The sequence below is a fragment of the Neovison vison genome, chromosome 1 (assembly GCF_020171115.1).
Source record: "Neovison vison isolate M4711 chromosome 1, ASM_NN_V1, whole genome shotgun sequence".
Classification (NCBI taxonomy): Eukaryota; Metazoa; Chordata; class Mammalia; order Carnivora; family Mustelidae; genus Neogale; species Neogale vison.
Window position 1 is genome coordinate 40,766,898 of NC_058091.1, and position 16,755 is coordinate 40,783,652.

The 16,755-nt window shown below is 39.2% G+C and overlaps 1 protein-coding gene across 2 annotated transcripts in view; it reads left to right on the forward strand.

The window, feature by feature from the left end:
- Nucleotides 1-16,755, forward strand: part of MDN1 (midasin AAA ATPase 1) — a 167,289-nt gene that overhangs the window by 64,384 nt on the left and 86,150 nt on the right. For both annotated transcript variants that reach the window (XM_044245581.1, XM_044245572.1), the window contains exons 21-33: nucleotides 1,500-1,647; nucleotides 2,145-2,255; nucleotides 3,392-3,543; nucleotides 4,057-4,235; nucleotides 5,032-5,240; nucleotides 5,434-5,580; nucleotides 6,403-6,544; nucleotides 8,291-8,425; nucleotides 8,507-8,645; nucleotides 9,685-9,823; nucleotides 10,117-10,247; nucleotides 12,639-12,783; nucleotides 14,582-14,711. In XM_044245581.1, the coding sequence (XP_044101516.1) occupies nucleotides 1,500-1,647; nucleotides 2,145-2,255; nucleotides 3,392-3,543; nucleotides 4,057-4,235; nucleotides 5,032-5,240; nucleotides 5,434-5,580; nucleotides 6,403-6,544; nucleotides 8,291-8,425; nucleotides 8,507-8,645; nucleotides 9,685-9,823; nucleotides 10,117-10,247; nucleotides 12,639-12,783; nucleotides 14,582-14,711 (1,907 nt within the window). The remainder of the gene's footprint in view (nucleotides 1-1,499; nucleotides 1,648-2,144; nucleotides 2,256-3,391; nucleotides 3,544-4,056; nucleotides 4,236-5,031; nucleotides 5,241-5,433; nucleotides 5,581-6,402; nucleotides 6,545-8,290; nucleotides 8,426-8,506; nucleotides 8,646-9,684; nucleotides 9,824-10,116; nucleotides 10,248-12,638; nucleotides 12,784-14,581; nucleotides 14,712-16,755) is intronic.

A 16,755-nucleotide genomic window follows, 5' to 3' on the forward strand; every position in this document is an offset into this window, starting at 1 on the left:
GAGGGAGAGAGGAGGAAGCAGGCTCCCTGCGGGGCTCGATCCCAGGACCCTGAGATCATGACCTGAGCTGAAGGCAGAGGCTTTAACCCACTGAGCCACCCAGGTGCCCCTCACATTTGGTTACTTTTGATCTTGTGTAGCTGATCATGAATTTAAGGAAGTTTTAAATTTCTTGCATTTCATGTTTTAAGTCCGAAGCTTATTTTGTCTTGCCATCTTCTAGATTACTAAAGTGTGGTAATGGTAACAGTAACAGTCACCGTATTTTCATACTGTGATTACTAAAGTGTGGTAATGGTAACAGTAACAGTCACCGTATTTTCATACTGTGTAACATTTTGTCATTGTTGATTAAGAACATACCTATGACCTTTCAAATACCATGATTTTCTGTGTGCTTCTCCGTCAGTATTAGATTACACTAGGACTTTAATTCCCTCTTGTATTGGAGCAGACTTTGGAACACTGTGTTTAGACTCTGTGTGTGTGTGTGTGTTTGGTTCTTTTTTTAAGATTTATTTTAGAGTGTGTGGGTTGGGGCTTGGAGAGGTAGAGGAGGAGGAAGAGAGAATTTCAAGGAGTCTCCCCTCTGATATGGGGCTTGATTCCACCATGCTGAGATCATGACCTGAGCCAAAATCAACAGTTAGGATGCTTAACCAACTGAGCCACCCCTGGACTCTGTATATTCTTACCAAGGGCTTCTCCTATCTTACTGTCTTTTGTTAAGAATCTGATATTTTGGGGCACCTAGGTGGCTCGGTGTGTTGAGACCTCTGCCTTCAGCTCTCATCATGGTCCTGGGGTCCCGAGATCAAGCCCCAAGTCGGGCTCTTTGCTCAGCAGGGAGCCTGCTCCCCCCACCCCCCGCCTGCCTCTCTGCCTACTTGTGATCTCTGTCTGTCAAATAGATAAATAAATCTTTAAAAAAAAAAAAAGAATCTGATGTTTTTCACCTCTCTGCTCTTTTCGTCCTAAAGGAAATTGATAGATCCTTCTTTTAAAAGAGCCTGAGTGTATGAAAACTAAATTCTTTTAAAAAAGATTTTTATTTGAGAACGAGAGACAGAGAAAGGAGGGGCAGAGGGAGGAGCAGACTCCCTGATAAGCAGGAAGCCCTGAAAAATAGATTCAAAAGAGAATGTCTGAGAGGTTTTGATGAATGCTCTAGGAAATCATATGTCAGCTTAACTATCTAATTCTATAAAAATGATGGGGTGCCTGGGTGACTCAGTTGTTAAGTGTCTGCCTTCAGCTCAGCTCATGATCCTGGGGTCCTGGGTCCCGCCTCATATCGGGCTCCCTGCTCGGTGGAAGGCTGCTTCTCCCTCTCCCACTCCCCCTCTGCTTATGTTCTGTCTCTCACTGTGTCTCTATCAAATAAATAAAATCTTTTTTTAAAAAATGGCTTTTGGACCGTGCATAAAAAATAGGAATAATGGCAAAATAGTGAATGCTTATTAGTTAACAAAGTCATTTGAACTCTATCCTTTTTGTAGCTTGTATACAGCTCTACGGAAAGACTCTGGGACAAAATTGGTGGATGGAACCGGCCATAGACCTCACTACAGCCTTCGGACTCTTTGCAGAGCTCTGCGATTTGCAGCTTCCAATCCGTGTAGCAACATCCAGCGCTCGCTCTATGAGGTCTTTCTTTTTTTTTTTCTTTAAGATTTTATTTATTTATTTGACAGAGAGAGATCACAAGCAGGTAGAGACAGGCAGAGAGAGAGAGAGAGGAGGAAGCAGGCTCCCTGCTGAGCAGAGAGCCCGATGCGGGACTCAATCCCAGGACCCTGAGATCATGACCTGAGCCGAAGGCAGCGGCTTAACCCACTGAGCCACCCAGGCACCTCTATGAGGTCTTTCTAAAATCTGTTCTTGAAGGGGAGCTTGGTGGATGGGCTCACTATTGGATGGGATGAAGTGGTGATGCAAATGCCAGGTTTGCCTTTGTGTTCCATTTAGTCAGCTCAGCCTAGAACATACCAGAGTGACCCTGTGCTTTTTCTACCATCATAACACATTTAAAAGTTGTTCTGGGAACCAGCACCACCCGAGAGGTTCAGTTTTGTTCCCGAAATAAGTTGAACTGTTATTGCAGAAGGGTAATTAGTTTTATGTGTATTTGTTTTTTTTCCTAGGGATTTTGTTTGGGTTTCTTAACACAGCTTGACAGAGCATCACACCCAATAGTTCAGAAGCTCATTTGTCAACACATTGTCTCTGGCAATGTAAAAAGTCTGCTGAAGCAGGTATGTTGTTTGATTTCTTGACTTAACATAAGTGAAAGGCTGAATTACCAAAATTTCTTTCTTTCTTTCTTTTTTTTTAACAAAACTTGTTTCTAATTATAAAAGTAATCCATTTGTTCCAAAACATTAGGTGGTGTCTTGGATGGTGAAAATTCCCAATAATCCTACCCCCACTCTTTAGAGATTAAAACCTTATGCCTTTCCACCTACATTATATATGTATTTTGTTATATATTCAAATTATGACAGTGTGTGTATAGATTTATCAAAGCAAATTCTTTCTTATTTATTTTAATTCCAGTATATTTAATATACATTGTTACATTAGTTTCACATATGCAACAATATAGTGATTCAACAAATTTGTATGTTACTAGTTGCTGAAGTTTAGTGTACTCTTAATCCCCATCGCTTGTTTGACAGTCTCCTCACCCACCTTCCCTCTGGTAACCATCAGTTTATTCTCTATTGTGAAAAGTCTGTTTTTTGGTTTGTCTTTTTTTTTTTCTTTGTTCATTTTTGTTTCTTAAATTCCACATATGTGTGAAATCATATGGTATTTGTCTTTTCCTGACTGACTTATTTCACTTAGCAAGGGCAAATTCTAATACATATATCTAATATAAATAACTTAGAAGGAACCGTCTTGTAATACTGTTCTGTAGCTTCCTTTCTTAGGCTCACTATATCCTATATTTTTGTACTGTACCAGAGATCACTGTGACATTGTTTCTAATGGTTACATAGTATTTTGTCGCTTACACCGTAGTTTGTGTACACACTTCCCATTCTGATTGATGGTTGGGCATTTTTTTTTTCTTACTAAACACAACTATCATTTCAGTTTGACAGAGGAAATTCTAGAATAACACAGGAGTGAAAGATGCTGAGAAAGTGGTTTACCAACTAACAGTCCTGTTTATATGTTAATTCCTTAACTCTTTTTTTTTTTTGATTCCTTAACTCTTAAGGAAGAAAGTACCTTATTAGGGACTTAGGATTACTTTGGATTCATCATCCAGAATGCGGTAGCATTCTTGATGATAACCTCTTTTCCTTCTTTATACCCCTCTCTGAAAGAATGTCATAGTTATCATGGGACTGTTGGTTATTTCTCTGACATTTTTGTCTTTCAGCCTATTCCAGAACCAAAAGGAGGCCGGCTTATCCAGGTTGAAGGATACTGGATTTCAGTGGGAGACAAGGAGCCTACAATAGATGAGACCTACGTTCTTACATCTTCTGTTAAGCTAAACCTAAGAGACATAGTCCGAGTGGTTTCTGCAGGGTATATGGACCTTTTCTCTTACTTCTCTGAAGCTTCACCTGCATAAGCATTGATGATGGCATTCTAGTCTTACTTCTTTAATTTTTAAAGTGCTTTATTATTGTTCGTTGGCTGAGTGAATAATACCTTCTTGAGCCAGCACTTTTCTCCTGGCACAAAGCATTGTTTCTAGTTGCACCTTTTGGTGGAAGCAACACAGATGCAGATTATTTGTCCAGCTTGTTTTCCAGTATTTTGCTGATGAATACTCATCATCCATTATTTAAGTAATAGCTAGTCCCATTTATTGTTTTCTCACAAGTACTATAAGAAAGGTTGAGATTGCTTTCCTCAGTATTTTCTGAGGAACCCCTTTTACACAGAAACTTCCCAGGGCTTTAGAAACATTCCATTAGTGGTGTATAGGCATATAAACATATTTTGTTACGGTGATAAGTGATACATTCTTTTTAACACTACTTGAATTCTGGTTCCTTTTTTCCTTAAATTGCTTTATTGGCTGATCTTTTCAAGAACCTATCCAGTGTTGATTCAGGGAGAGACATCAGTTGGTAAAACAAGCCTTATTCGGTGGCTGGCTGCAGCTTCTGGTAATCATTGTGTGCGTATTAACAATCACGAACACACAGATATTCAGGAGTACATTGGTTGTTACACATCTGACTCTTCAGGGAAGCTTGTGTTTAAAGAAGGTAGGATTATTATTTCATTCCATGAATGTTGTTGTTCATTCTTTTTTTTTTTTTTTTTTAAGATTTTATTTATTTATTTGACAGAGAGATCATAAGTAGGCAGAGAGACAGGCCCAGAGAGGGGGGAAGCAGGCTCTCTGCTGAGCAGGGAGCCGATGTGGGACTCGATTCCAGGACCCTAAGATCATGACCTGAGCCGAGGGTAGAGGCTTTAACCCACTGAGCCACCCCGGCGCCCCAGGTGTTCATTCTTTTAAACTCATTTCCCCAGGTAAACGTCATCCTTTCCAATTGAGGCACACGAACCTTTGCCATAATAGCTGGTTTGTCTTTCTCCCTGATCTCCCTGGTTAAGGGAAGATGGTTAGTGATGCAGCATTGTTTGGGCCCCGCTGATCTTGTCAGCTGTACAGAGGACTACGAGCAAGTTTTGTAGAGGGTAATTGAACTGCTACTTCATTTCCTAGAGACTCAGAAAAATGTGGTGAGAACTGAACAGAGGGAAGCTAAGAATAGATAGGAGAATGTGGTGATTTAAATGAAATTAGACTGCAGAGGGAAAAATAATTTGGAAATGTGATATTTGTCAGCCTTGGCTTTCCTTCTATGTGAAATGATTACTTTAGTTGAAAATTGTCCTTTTTTGACCTTTGACATCACAAATTATTGTGATGACTAGCTGCAGGGAGTAATTTGTTTTGAAATGCAATGGTTTAGATTTGGTTGAGTTGCATATAACATTTTTTAAAACTTTGAACTAATTTAGGCACTAATCCTCAGTGTTATTTTTTCTAAGGTATTCTAATTGATGCTATGAGAAAGGGCTACTGGATTATTTTAGATGAATTAAATTTGGCCCCTACTGATGTGTTAGAGGCACTGAACAGATTACTGGATGATAACCGTGAATTGCTCATCACAGAAACACAAGAAGTTGTTAAAGCTCACCCTCGGTTTATGCTTTTTGCTACCCAGAATCCACCAGGCCTTTATGGAGGCAGAAAGGTGTGTAGCGTTTGCCCCTTACTCCCATTTGTTGCCCTGTCAAGTAATAATTTTTTCTTGGTAAGACTGAGATGTTTTTACTTCTTTTGAAGCGTTTTTCTTTTTATGGTGAATAGCAGAGCCTCCATTTTGGAAACTGGGTGAGAGGCTCTTTTTATCATGTTTTTTTTTTTTTTTCCTGTGTGTTTCCTAGGTGCTTTCTAGAGCCTTCAGGAATCGGTTTGTGGAATTGCATTTTGATGAGTTGCCTAGTTCTGAGTTGGAAACAATCTTGCATAAGCGCTGTAGTTTGCCACCCTCCTACTGTAGCAAGTTGGTTAAAGTCATGCTGGACCTTCAGGTATTTCATCTCTCTAGCTTAGTTCCAGATGGAACATACTGATTAGATTTTGTGATCAAAGTTTAAAATTTGATTGCCTTCTCAGTTAGATAGAGCGGTCCATCCATTTTTTTTTTAATATCCTCAGAGTAAGGATATCAAAATGCACTCCATTAATACATTTTTTGGTTTTATAAACGAAAAATTTGATATCATGTTATAGTTTTTCTCATAGTCATATATGGTAACAGTCCCATACTTGTGGATAATTTTGGAACATTTTGTTTAGATTTGAATTTGGCTTTCACAAACTACAAATTTTGTTTTTTAAATGGATCTAGTCCTTGAATGGACACAACTAAAGATACCTTTTTATGTCTCTCCCTTGTCAATTCTGTGAAGCTACAGTTTGTTTTTTTGAGTATTCCATTTTATGGTATTAAAAGTGTCCTTTATCAGAAATAATGTACTTTTAGTTTCTAGAAAGCTAATAATAATTAGCAGTCTTAGTGCTATGTTCCTACATTATGGGATTGATGTGTCTGCCTGTTTGCCATCATTTGTATTCATAATTTTTACATATATGGTATAGGAAATGGAATTCCTTTTTTTTCTTGGTGTTGTGTTTTGGAATTTATATTACATTTGGAATTTATATTACATTATAAAACACATGAGTTTGAGTATTTATCTTCAAAGGATTATAGTCTATTTACTTTTTTTGAAAATTAATCTTAGTGGAATGAATCGTTTTTATAGGAGCATAAATTTGTTAAAAATCTTATATAGGTTGTACAGTGTGTTTGCCATTGCACTTTTTCATTTGTTTTGATATTTTAATAGTCCTATCGCAGAAGTTCTTCAGTGTTTGCTGGAAAACAGGGCTTCATCACCCTTCGTGATCTGTTTCGATGGGCTGAAAGATACAGATTGGCTGAACAGACCGAGAAAGAGTATGACTGGCTGCAGCATTTAGCCAATGACGGTATGCTTTCAGTTGGATGCTCTCACGCCGTGAAGTTATGTCAAACATCCAATCTTCTTATTAAAATAAATCTTTCCCGAATTGTGGTCAATATATACATTTTACTGGGTATTTCAAAAATAGTCTTTCTCCCTCAAGTACCAGATGCTTTAGAAAATAGTTCTTTCCTGCAGGCATCTGTGCTAGTATCTTTGGGTTTTTATAGTTTTCTTTTTGCTTCAGGTGGCTCCATGTAGGAATCAGACAGGGGCACAATGCCTATGTAAGAGTTTTGGCCAGGGGTTGTTGATGTCTCTGTGGACTGTTTATCTGCAATTCACCAATCAGAGATAGTCATGCTTGTGCCTTATACAGACAACTGTCAGGTTGAGCCACCTGAGTATCTCAGTTGGTAATCATCTGTTTTTGGCTCAGGTCATGATCCCAGGATCCTGGGATCGAGCCCCGTGTCTTCTCTTTCTTCCTCTACCTCTCCCCCTACTTGTGCTCGCTCACGTGCGGGGACTGCCTCTCTCTGTGTCAAATAGATTAAAAAAATCTTAAAAAAATATAGTAAAAGAAAACTGACAGGTTGGTCAGGTACTATCATAGTTCTGAGGAAAGGCAGTTATGTCATCTGAGATTCATGATTGCTCATTCTGGTTTATTCCCTGGGAAGAATTTATATGTTACTCCATAGGAAAGAACGCATTTCAGAGTCTTCTGATTTGAAAGGTACTAATGACTCATCAATGAAGTGGTTAATAAGGAGAGTAAATAAAACTAACCCATGAGAGTATATATTTTTTCTTTACTGGTAAAGAGTAGATACATGGAGTAACAGGTTTTTTTTTGTTTTTTTTTTTTAAAACAAAAAACACTCTTTAATCAGGGTATAACATAGTAAAGTGAATATAGTGCTCTATTTTTTCATGTGTAAGCTAGATATCTTTTTATTTTTCTTAACATATGTGTATACCATGTGAATCATTATGTAGGCCAAAAAGTATAGAATATTTTCCAGTACCTCAAAAGATTCTTTCAGGGTTTCTGCCAGTCTTAACCTCCCGTGGAGGTAACTACTGCTCTGACCTCTGTCAACACTGATTTTTGCCTGTGCTTGAGCTTCAGCTAGTCCTATGTACTCCTTGGGTTTGACTTTTTTTCATCCAGTCTAATGTGAGGTTCAGCTGTGTTGTTATGTTTAATTATTATTGTGTTGTAAACCATTGTATGGAGATACCATAAATGTTTAATCTCTCTCTTGTTGGTGGACATTTGGGTTATTTCCACTTTCTAGTTCTTATGAAAAGAACTGCTCTGAACATTCTTACATATGTCTTTTCGTGCACATGTGTTCATTTGTGTTTGGGTAAGAACATGGAGGTCATGTTGCTGGGCGCAGGGCAGACATATGGTTAGTTGCAGTAGGTTCTCCCAATTTTCCGAAGTAGTTCTTTAGATACCCTCTCCATAGCACCTAATAAGAGTTTCTGTTGTGGGGTGCCTGGGTGGCTCAGTGGGTTAAAGCCTCTGCCTTCAGCTCAGGTCATGATCCCAGGGTCCTGGGATCGAGCCCCGCATCAGGCTCTCTGCTCAGTGGAAAGCCTGCTTCCTCCTCGCTCTCTGCCTGCCTCTCTGCCTACTTGTGATCTGTCTGTCAAATAAATAAATCTTTAAAAAAAAAACGTTGCTGTTGCTCCATGTTCTCAATATCCCTTGGTATTATAACTTAACACTTATTGATTCCTTTTTTTTTTTTTTAAGGATTTATGCTTCTCGCAGGCCGAGTCAGGAAGCAGGAGGAGATTGATGTGATTCAAGAAGTCCTTGAAAAACATTTCAAGAAAAAATTGTGTCCTCAGTCCCTCTTCTCCAAGGAAAATGTCCTAAAATTACTGAGTGAGTAGGTCAAAATACCCAGAGGAAATGAATTGAGCTGTACTCCTGTTAGAAGCTAAATCTTTATTCTGTGTTTTATAGGTAAATTGTCTACTCAGGTATCCATGTTGGAGTCTACATTCAGCCACATTGTGTGGACTGAGAGTATGCGGAGACTGGCGATCCTGGTGGGAAGGGCACTAGAATTTGGTGAACCAGTGCTGCTGGTTGGAGACACTGGGTAAAGTCCTGTGCTTCTGTGACAGTAACTTGTGATGGTTCAGTTCAGTTCCATAGGAGTTCTTGAGTTATCTGTGAAGGATTAGCAGGGATGCAATCTTTTTTTTCTTTTATCTCCCCGCCCCCCACCACCTTTTTGTAAGGCTCATGTAATAGACCTATTACTATTTGCTTTCTTCTTCCTTCAGACCTTTGTGATATAGAAGAGAATGATTTCTTGCATTATTATCACTGGAGTGTTTTTTTTTTTCTTTGTAATTCTTTTAAATAATGCCATTCATTCTTTTTTTTTCTTTTCTTTTTAAAGATTTTATTTATTTATTTGACAGAGATCACAAGTGGGCAGAGAGAAGGAGGGGGAAGCAGTCTCCCTGCTGAGCAGAGAGCCTGATTCGGGGCTCGATCCCAGGACTCTGGGATCATGACCTGAGCTGAAGGCAGAGACTTTAACCCACTGAGCGATCCAGGCACCCCTAATAGTGCCGTTCATTCTGTAAATCTGTAGAGAACAACAGATGAGCTCCAGTCTCTTAAAAGTCTGTAAGGATTAGGTTTCTTTCCCATTCCTTGGTGGTGGTGGTTGGTAGAAATAGAAAAGGGTGGAATTCAGGCAGCGTGTGCTTTTTTGGTTAAGAAACACTCTTGGTTGGGGCGCCTGGGTGGCTCAGTGGGTTAAAGCCTCTGCCTTCGACTCAGGTCATGATCCCAGGGTCCTGGGATAGAGCCCCGCATCGGGCTCTCTGCTCAGCGGGGAGCCTGCTTCCTCCTCTCTCTCTGCCCGCCTCTCTGCCCACTTGTGCACTCTGTCTGTCAAATAAATAAATAAAATCTTTAAAAAAAAAAAAAAGAAAGAAACACTCTAGGTTGCTGGTGTTTGGGGGAAGGGTGCCCTGAGCTCAGGAAGCCGATGTCCTGTGTTGGCCGGCAGTGTCTGTTCCTGCACTGAGCCTCTCACCAGAGCTCCCCTCTGACTGGAGTGGCTATGCATGTATATTTGGTATTTATGGTCCTTATTAATCTGGTATGTATCCCTTTAACAGGTGTGGGAAAACAACAATCTGTCAGGTGTTTGCAGGACTGGCAAATCAGAAACTATACTCTGTCAACTGCCACTTACACATGGAGACTTCAGACTTCCTGGGAGGGCTGCGGCCGGTGAGACAGAAGCCAAAGGACAAGGTTCGTTCAGTAGCGAATAATGATGTGTTCCTTCATTTGAAGAATTGCAGTTGGCTTTGTGTAGGTGTCAGCTGTAGAATTTATTCATGGTGAAGTTTTGATCCCAGATTTGATATATATCTTTAGATTTTTCACTTGTCTGCGGAGACTTTCCTGAGCATCCTGTTGTACAGGCTTTATCCCTTGTTCTTAGACCCTTACTTTCTGCAGAATGACCACTCACTCTACTACATGTGTAATGTCTTGCGAAGCCACCTGATCTTTAATTTCACACCTTCTTTTCCAAATTGTAGGAAGAAGTTGATACATCAAAACTTTTTGAGTGGCATGATGGTCCTCTAGTTCTGGCCATGAAAGAAGATGGCTTTTTTCTCCTGGATGAGATCTCACTGGCTGATGACTCTGTCCTGGAAAGACTCAATAGGTATATGTGTAAGAGGTTTGCCCTGTGTGTGATGTTTCCATTGGTCTGGTTATTTTTTAATTAATTAAACAATTAAAAAAATTTTTTTTAAAGATTTTATTTATTTATTTGACAGATAGAGATCACAAGTAGGCAGAGAGGCAGGCAGAGAGAGAGAGAGAGAGAGAGGAGGAAGCAGGCTCCCTGCTGAGCAGAGAGCCTGATGTGGGGCTCGATCCCAGGACCCTGGGATCATGACCTGAGCCAAAGGCAGAGGCTTTAACCCACTGAGCCACCCAGGCGCCCCAACAATTAACAAATTTTTTTAATTAAAAGATTAAAAATTCCCATGTAGTTAACATGTAGCATGATGCTAGTTTCAGATGTATAATACAGTGATGCTACAGTTCTGTACATTACAGAATGCTCTTCGTGATATGGCTGCTCTTAATCTCATTCACCTATTTCACCCATCCCCCCTACCTATCTCCCCTCTGGTAACCATCAAGTTTTTTCCCTATGGTTAAGAATCTGTACCTTGGTGGTTCTCTTTTTTTCTTTGTTTTGTTTCTTAAATTCCACATATAAGGGAAATCATGTGGTATTTTTCTTTGATTTATTTTACTTAGCATTGTACCCTCTAGCTCATTCATATTGTTGCAAATGACAAGATTTCATTCCTTTTTATGGTTAAATAATATTCCACAGAATATGGAATACTGGTCTGGTTTTTATAGCTAATCTTTTGCACAGTAATGTTCTTCATAGTTGCATGGTAAATGTTTGACAATGATAATGAATTACTGTTTTTTTTGTTGGTTTATTTTGTTTTAGCACTCAGAGTAGTTTAACAGGGCTAGTTTTTCCTGTCAGTAATCAGAAAGATGGGACTGTAGAATGGCCATGCTAAAGCAAATGAACAGAAGTTAAAACTCTTTTTTGGGGCAATTTATGTGACCATTACCTAAATTCTTCAAAGAACTAGAATCAGAATTCTAGATGTCATATGGCTGTATGACCTCAAAATCTCGGACTAATACGAATTTTGATGTATACCTATTTTTCTTTCTTTTTTTTTTTTTAAGATTCTATTTATTTATTTGACAGATAGGGAGAGAGGGAACACAAGCAGGGGGAGTGGGAGAGGGAGAAGCAGATTTTCCTCTGAGCAGGGAGCCTAACAGAGGGCTTAATCCCAGGACCCTGGGACCATGAACTAAGCCGAAGGCAGAAGCTTAACAAATGATTCACCCAGGCACCCCTGTTTTTCTTTTTTGAGGTTTAATTTACATACCATAAGTTTATCCATTTTAAATGCATAATTCAACAAGTTTTGGTAAATTTACTGAGTTTTGCACCATAATCTAGTTTTACCTTTTCACCATACCAGTAGGAACCTTTCTGCCACTCTACAGTGTATTTCTGATGCCACCTCCTGCTCCAGGTCACTACTAAATTACTTTCTTTTTTCTTTTTTTTTTTTTTTTAAAGATTTTATTTATTTATTTGACAGAGAGAGATCACAAGTAGGCAGAGAGGCAGGCAGAGGGAGAGGAGGAAGCAGGCTCCCTGCTGAGCAGAGAGCCCGATGCGGGACTCGATCCCAGGACCCTGAGATCATGACATGAGCCGAAGGCAGCGGCTTAACCCACTGAGCCACCCAGGCGCCCCCTAAATTACTTTCTGTTAAAAAAAAAAAAGTCTTTTTATCACATTGCATATAAATGGTTTCTCTGCATTTGCACTGTGCATTGTTTTGAGGGTCATCCATGTGGTAGCCTGTTAGTAGTTTGTTCCTTTTTATTCCCAAGAGTTTTCCATTGTATAGATATACCATATTTTTTATCCATTTACCTCTTGATGTTATTTGGGTTATTTCTACCAAGTTTGGTGTTTTTAATTTTATTTTTATTTTTTTAAAGGTTTTTATTTATTTGAGAGGCAGTGAGAGAGAGCATGAGAGGGGAGAAGGTCAGAGGGAGAAGCAGACTCCCCATGGAGCTGGGAGCCCGTTGTGGGACTCGATTCTGGGACTCTGGGATCATGACCTGAGCCAAAGGCAGTTGCTTAACCAACTGAGCCACTCAGGTGCCTGGTATTTGGGTTATTTCTACTTTTGTGAATAATGCTACCATGAATATTCGTATATAAGACACTCATTTGTAAAGCAAGTGCCATAATGGGGCATAAATGGCTAAAGGGATTTTTTTTTTCTTTTGATCAGAAATACTGTTCCCTTACACAGGAATTGGGATAATGAGTTATTTTAAAATTTGTGCTAGGAAAGTGTTAAGTAAAAGCTTAGCAGAGGAGATAACTTTCTTCCTTTTTAAAAGAACTTGAAGACCACAAAATACAAAGGATACATAAGTCTTTTCTAATCTTATATTCTCCAATTTTTTTGTCTTTTAGTGTCCTTGAAATGGAAAAGTGCCTGGTATTAGCTGAAAAAGGCAGTGTAGAGGACAAGGATAATGAGGTAGAGCTGTTGACTGCTGGGAAAAAATTCCGTATCTTAGCAACCATGAACCCTGGGGGCGACTTTGGGAAAAAAGAGGTAAAATTGTGTTCCTGAAGCATAATTTTTTTCCAGTTTTGACCTCAGCTCACTGGCAGCTAGAAATATAATATGTAAAAATGCAGTTGGAACTTTATATTGGGTAAAAACTAAAAACGAGAAAGATATTTTAGAATTATTACAAAGTTGAGAGATTCTGACATTATTTCCTTATTTTAATATCTCACTGTGTGTGCCTGAAATTTCATTGTTTCATTGTTTGCCCAGCTCTTCATGTATGTTACCATAACAAATTCTCACAAGAACTCTTTGTGAAAGTTATTTTCCTACTTTCATGGGTGAGAAAGTTGAAACTGAAATTTAATCTTAAACTTTGTTTCTGGAGTCTCTTAAACACGACTATGGCTTTGACTGTTTTAAAGTGACAAAAATGTTGCAGCCAGGAGCATCTTCTGGTTTTGCAGGTGGGGCATCTCTGTTCTTTCCAGGGGTTATGTGGGTTACCCTCAGACTATTAGTAAAGGAAAAGGTGGAGAGCAGCCTTCTGTTCAGAGGGTGGTTTTGGGATCCAACCAGGATCCAATACCCTGAACACCATGGCTTTCAGGCTTGCAAAGCTTCTCAGTAGAGAAGTCTATGTTGTGTGTGGGATCCTGGCCTGTTAGGAAAATGGTGATGTGGTGATAGGTCAAGGATGATGAGAAGAAACAGAGGTTGTGAATGAAAGTAATTCAAATTCTTGGTAACTTGGTGGATCCCTGAAATGCGAACATGGTGTTTTGGGCTTGATTTTCCTCTGTAGCATAAAAAGAAAGATTATAACTATACTTCTTGAAATGTTTTGAAAAGAAGAAATAAATACATCATAGCTTCTAACATAATGTGAAAACTGATTCTTTGGCAAGTGAGAATAACATAGAAAGATCTAATTTCAAGGTTGTGTATGTTAAGGTTAGCTTAAGTTGTTAGGATAGTTTAAGTTTTTCTTAGAAAAAGATTGCCAACTTTTACAAAACTAAGGGAAGGTTCTTTTTTGTTTTTGCCTGCCTAGCAGGCAGAGTGAAGTAGGATGCCAAAGACCAGTGGCACTGTTTGTCTAGGATGGCAGCAAGGATCCCTCACACATTTGCTGGGTCTTAACTGACCTGCTCCTGAGTATAGGCATTACTGCTAGTCCTGCTGCCGTAGGCCAAGGAAAGCAATAATAAGCTAATAGTTACGTGCATGTTTGGCATTGTATATGCTTGTTAATAGGGGTTTATTGACCTGGGGTAGAATAAAAAGGATAAGAGGAATCCATTTGCAGGGCAAAGGCCATAAAGACTGGAAGGACTAACAGTTCTTTGTTATATAAGAGGTAAAATATGTACCTCCTTAATAATTTCACTGTCCCCTTTTGAGCCATATAAAAGATGTTTTCTCTTTGTACTTCAGACAGTTCTCCCCTGTGGGACAATAGCTTTTACTTTCTTTAAAGCACTGGTTATATAACCGAAGGTAAAGGAAAGGCCTTTGCTTAGGGGAAGTATTCAGTTTGGGGGGTTACCCACTGGGGCCGGACTTCAGCTTATACCACCTATTCTATGAGACCTTGAAGTTCTGCACTCTGCCTATAAAGAAAGTGATGGGAATACTGTCTTGGAGGGTGTGGTGGAGATTAATGAGATGGCCTGTGGAAGGAGCCAGGATAAAGTTGGTATTCAGTTAAATTGTAGTAAAAGTAATAAAAGAAGCATCTAGTGTTTGTTAGATTCACCAGCTAATACTCTTTCAAGGGATTTGTTTTCTAGTTTTCCTCCTAGGTATTACATTCAAATGGAAATTTTTTTTCTTGTAGCTGTCTCCTGCCTTAAGAAACCGGTTTACGGAAATATGGTGCCCACAAAGCACAAATCGTGAAGATTTAATTCAGATTATCAGCCATAATCTTCATCCAGGATTATCTCTGGGCAGAGTAGATCATAAAGGTAAGAGCTTTCATGTGGTAAATGTAATGCCCAAACTTCTGAAGCTAATCGAAATTAGAAGTCATGTCTTAGAAAATAGGAATAGGTCTAAGATTTCATTTAATCAAAATCAGAAATAATACTGAAATACTTTAAAAATCTATATTAAAGTTTTATTTATTAACTTAAAAGATTTATCTTTGAGAGAATGCAAGTGCAGTGGGGGTAGGGTCAGAGGGAGATAGGGAGAGAAAATCCTGAAGCAGACTCCCTGCTGAGTGCAGAGCCTGACAAAGGGCTCGATCTCATGACCCTGGGACATGAACCGACCCCAAATCAAGAGTCCCATACTCGGGACGCCTGGGTGGCGCAGTTGGTTAAACGACTGCCTCCGGCTCAGGGCGTGATCCTGGAGTCCCGGGATCGAGTCCCACATCAGGCTCCCAGCTCCACGGGGAGTCTGCTTCGCTCTCTGACCTTCTCCTCGCTCATGCTCTCTCTCACTGTCTCTCTCTCTCAAATAAATAAAATAAAATCTTAAAAAAAAAAAAAAAAGAGTCCCATACTCAACCGACTGAGCCACCCAGGCTTCTCTGTCATCAATTAATTCATTATTAACTTTATTTAAAAATATTCTGGGTGGCTATCCCCTCCCCCTCACTTGCTCTCTAAGAAAAGAATTTTTTAAATGTTCTTTTCATTATAAGCGTTTTCAAACTTAAGGAAATAGAAGAATAATATTAAGAAACTTCTGTATACCTCAAACCTAAATTTAGCAATTTTTAAGGTATCTAGTAAGGGTCAAAACATTGTATGGTTCTTTTATTGAGCTAGATTGCTTTGATGTATACATGCATCTTTTTTTTTTTTTTTTTGGTTGAGGTGTAATCAACATCATATTAGTTTCAGGTGTATAACATGATTCAGTATTTGTATCTCTTGTGAAATGATCACAGTAAGTCTAGTTAACATTCATCATGCTGTGTGTATATATAGTATATATATATGTATATACATATATATATATATTTTAAAGATTTTATTCATTTATTTGACAGAGATCACAAGTAGGCAGAGAGGCAGACAGTGGGGGGCGGGAAGTAGGCTCCCTGCTGAGCAGAGAGCCTAATGCGGGGCTTGACCCTGGGATCATGGCCTGAGCCGAGGGCAGAAGCTTTAACCCACTGAGCCACCCAGGTGCCCCATGATGTGTATATATTTATCTTATACGTTGAAGAGCTAAATTTAGAACCCAGCTTTGGTTTCAAGCTCTGGATCATTTTATTTCTCTCTCTCTCTTTTAAAATCTCTCTTTCTTAAAGAACATATAAAAGGATATTTGCTTCTTTCAGTTCCAAACTCACCTGAAGGACTTACAGAAATAAAGTTTGCTGGGCCTCCTACCTAGAGTTTCAGATTCAGTCAGTCTGGGATGGGGCTTGGGAATTTATCTTTCTAATAAATTCTTGGGTGATGCCAGTAAGGTTGGTCCAAGGCCCACGCTCAGAACTTCTTACTTAGTTGTGTGCTGTCTGCAGTGCTGCACGTGGTATGAGTATTCCAGGTAAAGGAGGAGAGGACAGGTTACTAAGAACGCATGGTTTGTCTTTTGGCTCTGCATTGGGACTGAATTCCCCTGGGATGTAACCTCTGTATCTCCTTTTGGCTGCATACTTTTAGAAGTTGTTTGGATTGTAAAAGAATGGTAGAGATTGCAGCTGCCATTACATTGCTACGTTGGCTCCATCAGCAGTGGTCTTTAGGCTTATTGGTTTCTCTACAGGGCAGTTGGCACCGCGGCCCCTAGGACTTAACTCTGAGCCTCCCTGCTTGTCCTTAGGGAGCTTGTTTACTGTAAGCTTTGTAAAGCTTACATGGCAGCAACCTCTTTGGGGAAGCAATAGATAGTGAGGGAGAAGTGGCTTAATTTTTATCATCTGGAAATGGATCAGGTTGGCAGAGCATAAAAATGTTCTTAAAAATAGGAAACTAGATAAAGCTTTTATTTCCGAATTTTCTTTATAAAGATACGTAAGATTTAATGAATCTAATATTTCAACTAATT